The sequence below is a fragment of the Sinocyclocheilus rhinocerous genome, unplaced genomic scaffold (assembly GCF_001515625.1).
Source record: "Sinocyclocheilus rhinocerous isolate Xijiao unplaced genomic scaffold, SAMN03320098_v1.1 scaffold392, whole genome shotgun sequence".
NCBI lineage: Eukaryota > Metazoa > Chordata > Actinopteri > Cypriniformes > Cyprinidae > Sinocyclocheilus > Sinocyclocheilus rhinocerous.
In genome coordinates, this window is record NW_015638990.1 from 139,555 (window position 1) to 146,037 (window position 6,483).

Consider the following 6,483-nt stretch of genomic DNA (forward strand, 5'->3'; position numbering starts at 1 on the left):
TTTGCAGTATTAAACACGTATTTATACCGATTTCATCAGGCTCCGAAAATTCTTCAAAAAGAACACAAAGAATGGCCTTCTCAGCTGCCATAGTTGCAACTTTTGCGTTATCAGAACAGAGTGTTCAATGCATCACCGTTTCCGTTTAAAAAACGTTTTGCACCGTTTTGTCGGGGCTGAATGCAGGCCTGGTGATGTAATGCTAAATTTCTCCAGATCTGTTCTGATGAAGAAACAAACATATCTACAGCTTAAATGGTCTGATGGTGAGTAAATTTGCTCTGCATTAATGTGGGCTAATGAAAAACACAGCAAAGTGCATCTGTGCTAATATAGTCTCATCATAAGGATGGCAACATTTTTTTTTTTTATTGTGACATTTGGCTTGGTGTTGGTCTAGCAAGTGCTGTGCAAAATTTCCCGCTGCATAAGTACATTTACTCCAGGCGGAGTTTTGAATCCTTTAATGATATCATGACAGCACAACATACCGTCCCAAAGGGTGTGTTATCTTCAAAAATCACACCTAATGTTCACAAAGATTTTTTTTAACAATGCAGAAAGTGCTAATATCAGTCTACGAGTTGCTTCGCTTGCTCTCGTGTGAATACTGCAATATGTCAGTATAAGTACAGATAGCATGTGTTTGAAATGAGCGTTCTCCATGAGCGGCCCTGGCCAGCAGGAACAGATGAAGCAGGACAAGGGGAGGAGTGGCAGATTTTGGCCCAGTGACCCTAACAGCTAGACTGGGCTTGGATTAGATGTCGTAATCTTCTTCCTGTCACTTTACACATTGCTGCACCGATCCATTCAGGACACTTCGGCCAGCTCACTGTGAGATGGAGTCTTTCCCATGGCACTGTAGAGCTAGCCTCCTAAAAAGGACACAGGACTACAGCCACAGCTTTTATAGAGATGTGCCGGCCCTTCAAACCTGTGCAAAACATTGTCATTAGGACATGTATTATTAAAACATGTAAAACCTATGGAATCCTGTATCTGGCTTAGTGATCCCACAAAATAATGGCAGTAGTTGTTCATATGACAATGTGAAGTTAAAAATAGTACAATATTATAACGCATTAAAACGTGTATACTTCTTGTATATTCCATTAATAGTTTTATTCCATTTTATTGTTTTTAATTTAATGCATTTGATTTTATTTTTAGGTAAGTCGAGATCATTTCATAATCAATTTGTTTTGCATTTTAATCTAATTTTGTGTAAAATGTCTCAAATTGAAATTTAAAAATGTGGCTCATATAACTTTCAATTCATTCATCACACTGGTCAAGTGCATTGCATTGCAGGATACAGTGTTCTATGCACTAAGCTTATCATACTGCTCTTTTTGTTCACCAGGGTATTCTATGCATAGAAAGAGTTTATTGCCACTGCTGAATCATCATGCTAATATCTGAATGGAAATGGGAGCCCCAGAAATGAATGGGTAAAAGAAAGCGAGCGAATTAAATGTTGTAGACATAGGCCATTAACAGAACCCAAGTAAAATGACCTTAAATGAGACTGAGGAGTGGAGTGGCACATCCTATGTCTTCATGGCTCTGTCTCTTTAAGCAGCATGTGGATCCATTTGATATTTTGGGGCCACTCGGCCACCCCCCTCATTCTTCCCAGCGGGACACCCAGCTTCTGATCATTGCTATTGATCGGTGGGGCTCTGATTGCGGGACTCGCTGACTCGCACAGTGGAGTCCCTCCGATCAATTCTACGATCCCCCTATTTGGTTCCTACTGTGTATGATGACAATGTTGGCATTCCGCATGCAACCGAAAGGGTCTGATCAAATCTGCCGCATTGATTTGGACAGACAGCTCTGTGAGGCCACAGACAAAAAACCCATGAAAGCTTCTCTGGCCCTAAAAGGGACATGTAATGATGTTGACGATTAAAATGATAATCACAGCGATGTAAATAAAAATGATAATGGAGTTAGTCCTACACAAGCTTAAAGCTTTCAATGAGCCTTTGTTGTCATTTGGAAGAACTGCTGTGGGCATTCACAGAAATCCGTTCTTCTTTTTTTTTTTTGCAGATTGTATTACATGACATCTTTTGTTGTTGCACTGTGCCAGAGTTCTTTGGCACACATATCTCGGACAAGGACAAACCGCCATGCTTATTGAAGATTTTTCTCAATTCTTGCCCTATTCGGTGCTCTGAAAAGGAACGTCGCTTTCTCTGAAAACAACCTCAACGGCTACCAGGACTCCATGCAACTTGGCGACCTCCTCAAATACAACAGCCCTCTTAAAACCTTGGACCTGAGCAACAATAACCTGTCTGACTCAGGTATGCCCGTTTTGTTTGAGGACGTATTGGGGTGCTTCCAATAGCACGGTTGAAAAGGTTACCCTATTCGGTGCTCTGAAAAGGAACGTCGCTTTGCAGGAGCTTTACCTCTCTGAAAACAACCTCAACGGCTACCAGGACTCCATGCAACTTGGCGACCTCCTCAAATACAACAGCCCTCTTAAAACCTTGGACCTGAGCAACAATAACCTGTCTGACTCAGGTATGCCCGTTTTGTTTGAGGACGTATTGGGGTGCTTCCAATAGCACGGTTGAAAAGGTTTTTGTGGTTAAAATGCACAATTTGTTTCAGCTCTTGTGTAGTCATCTCTCTTTGTTCCACAGGTTTGGGGGAGATTTGTGATGCTTTGAGCTTTCAGAAGACGGGTTTGAGAATGCTGATACTGAGTAACAATCACATCACTCATCTTGGCATAAGCCATCTACAGAATGTTCTGGTGAGATTTTCTCTCGGGCGAGATAAAAGAGATATGTGCAGTTTTAATCATTATAACAGCACTTCTAGACTTAGGAAGCGTGATTAAAAAAGCAGAGGAAGTTAAAAAAGTAACACATCTGGAAGATTGTGCATCAGTAATTTGCTGAAACATTTTCACAACTGCTTTTCACACCGTGTTTTATTTTAAGGAAAAGGCTCCCCCAAATATGAAAGTTCTGTCATCATTTACACGCTCTCATGTTGTTCCAAACCTGTATGACTTTTCTGTCTTCTGTGGAACAGAAAAGGATAAATTTGGAAGAAATTCAAAATCTATGCAATTACAGTGAATGGAGACTGGAGATTTCAAGCTTTAAAAAAAAGAAGCAAAAGCACCATATCAGCATCATAAAATTTATTTATATGACTAGCTATTTGTGACTTACAGACGGAAATTTGTTTTTATTCACTGATAAACTCGTTTACTATTGTGAGTGGATCACAAAGCCAGCAAACTAATCAGTTTGATTGACGCCCACTGGATTTGTGAATGGGATCAACCGATTCCTTGAAAAGATCTGATTTGAAAGAACGATTCATTCATGAATGGATGTCAGGATTTTCACTGAACAACAATTCAATTTCTCTCAATTTCTTACAATAAGCTATCGCATGGCTTTAGAAAACTTGACAGCCCCGTTCCTGATTTACTAGCATTACATGGAAAAGAGTGGGATGTTCACTTGAAAGTTCACCTTTTTTTGTTCCTGGGAAGTTTCATTTTTGAGTGGGTCTGTTCCTGTAGAATAAACTGCAGGCTGCCCGTAGTAGTAAATACAATGATTTTCACTCGGTATGTTACGTTTTCAGTTATTTATTCATTCCTATTTTATCTGAGTGTGGCTTTGATTAAAGACGAACAGTGACACTGCATGTGGCCCCTGCTTGGCTTTGGAGAGGAAGTACCCAAACCGTCAACACGACAGCTACTGGATATCTCTTTTTTTTTGTGGTCTATGGCAGAGTTTGACACACAAAGAGAAAAGAGAAGAGAACAAAAGGAAATGGCTTGTCTCATCCTCACTGGAAAGCTCATCTCTAATCCTTAATAATATCTATTCCTCTTCAGCAGCTCTGATTGTCAGAATAAACTGTACCTTTCTGTCATCTGAATGGCGATTCAAATCAAAAGCTACAAATTAAAGGCCTGCTTTCTCTTCTCTCGGCCTTTGGCGTGTTCACAGAGAATTCATTCAGGCCAAAAATAAAGCCTGCTCATTCCATTTTGCCTGTACCAAATGGGAACAGTTTGATTAAATAATAGATATGTGTTTAGAGGGCTTTTTCATGTGGTCTGTCATTAAGAAGGATAAGTAGACATCCATGCGGCCATAATGAATATAATTAGTCCAATGGCTGGTCGTGTCGAATATGACACAGGAAGGGTTGTTATTAACCTTTCTTTATTTTTTTTCCTGGGGTTTCTTTAAAGGCAGAAGAAGAGAGAGAGTGAATAAATGGGTTATTTGAGCAGACACACAACTCTCTGATGTCAGCAGAACATAATTAAATCACAATGTTATCCACATTTTTCAGCGGATGTAGGATGACTAAATACTGTAGGATGACTAAAGTTGTCAACCATAGGCTGTTGGAATGACACTACTTCAGTTAAATTGCTACGTTTATTATATTAACAATACTTTGCAATGTTTGTAGTCAAATTATCAGACTTTATTTATTTATTTATTTATTTCAGCCTCACTTAGAAATTTTTTTTATTTTTTATTATTATTAATAATAATAATAGCAGCAGCAGCAATAATAATAATTATTATAATTGCTTTTGTTCCTTTGATTTTAATAAAAGTACATTTTATATATTTATTTAAAGAGAGAGTGTTATCATTTACTCACCCTCATGTCAGTCCAACCCTGTATGACTCTCTTCTGCAAAACACACAAAAAGATATTTTGAAGAATGTTGGTAACCAAACAGACTTTCACTGTATAGGAAAAAACACCAAGACATTTCTCAAGAATATCTTCTTTCCAATGATGAAATAAAATAAAATGATATAGATTTGAACAGGAAGGTGGGTAAATGGTAGAATTGTATTTTTTGTGTGAAATAAAAATAAGTTTATATTAGCATATTAGTATATTTACAGGTAAAAATATACCTGCTTAATTAAAACCAATATATGACAAATAAAAATGATGTTGAATTCTGAAGTGTTTTACATTTGAAAGGACATTTCAATGACAAATAAAATTAAAGTAAATTTTTCACCTCAGTTTTTATTATTCATTTAAAATGAGACAACTCTGCTATTATTTTAATCTCCAATCTGTTATTTATCAGTTTAGATAATTTTTAATGCTTCAATAACTAGCAGAAGACACTAACCAGTTTTAAATTCCAGTTGCGCCGATGGGGCACGTTGTAACACTGCGTTACAAGTGTAATGTACACTATTTACTTTAATGAATTTTAATGAGAAACGACGAGAAACAAGTGAACAAGGACTTACAGTCAATGTTTAATGTTCAGAAATTATTATTTCAAGACTTTGGCTCGTTTTTGTGGGCCGTCCCAAGCCTGGTTGCAATGTGTTCATTGTCAAACTCCAAAATCAGATTATTTTGAATTCTCAAAAAAGGCCATTATTTTATTTAAAAAAAAAGGCCATTATTTTATTTTATTGACTAAATATTTTCATTTGTCTTGTATATGTTTTTCATGAGATCAGATAACGTTTTAAGCTGTCATACAGTCATGTTACAATGTGCCCCTCAGATGTTACAATGTACCCCACCTACGGGGCATGTTGTCACATTTCACTTCCATTATTTGAGGGTAAATAAAGAAAAACGTATACACTGTAATTATGAAACAAAGCGACATATTTATACTAGACAAGTGTGAAATTATTGTAGATAAAAAAAATTTATTCTGAACCCCATGGATTTACACAAACTGAGAAAGTCAACAACACTGTGCCCCGCTTTCCCTATATGTGGGTGTTTACATGCTTGAGTGTTGTAACAGTGACGCAAATGAACTGTGAGTTGATCTCTGAGCTTGTTTTTTTTAGCTGTCTGTGGTTTTTTCATTTAAAGCAGGAGACTAAGTGAGGATAATGAGTGTAGCGAGTTGGCATGGTGTACGTTCTGTTATGCAACATGGCTTTTCCCTCATGTGCTCCGCTATCTCCTGCTTTATATGGCTGCTAATCGTGCTTCATAAATGACGCGGCTAATATGCTCTTGAGAGCCAATCTATTGCCACGGCGCGCCGTGTGACACTTAAAGCTCTCAAAGTGACACAAATTCACTATCCATAATTGGATTCAAATGCACAGAAAAAGGACACTTTTGAATTACAAAAAGTGATTTAAAAACAAGCTCATCAGTGCACGTTTTCTTAAACATCCTGTTTTTCTTCTTTTTTTCCCAGCCCCGCTTAAAAACGCTCGAAACGTTGAACCCTGGCAAAAACAACCTTGAGAACAGAGGTATTCACACGTTAAAGGAGTCCCTCATGATCAATCGCTCTTTATTGCAACTTGGCCTAGCTTCCACAGGAATAACATGTGAGGGTAGGGTTCGTAATATTGCTTTTCTGCTTCTTTGGCACATTCTCTCCTTCTAAATTTCCTTTTTTACGGGGATGCATTTCTGTTTTACCTTATAACTGAGCCTGTGTTTTCTACTCACCGTGCT

At 37.7% G+C, this 6,483-nt stretch overlaps 1 protein-coding gene across 1 annotated transcript in view; it reads left to right on the forward strand.

Moving 5' to 3' along the window:
• Nucleotides 1-6,483, forward strand: part of LOC107750870 (protein phosphatase 1 regulatory subunit 37-like) — a 37,428-nt gene that overhangs the window by 7,424 nt on the left and 23,521 nt on the right. The window contains exons 3-5 of the mRNA XM_016566436.1: nucleotides 2,386-2,541; nucleotides 2,664-2,776; nucleotides 6,218-6,359. Coding sequence (XP_016421922.1) covers nucleotides 2,386-2,541; nucleotides 2,664-2,776; nucleotides 6,218-6,359 — 411 coding nt within the window. The remainder of the gene's footprint in view (nucleotides 1-2,385; nucleotides 2,542-2,663; nucleotides 2,777-6,217; nucleotides 6,360-6,483) is intronic.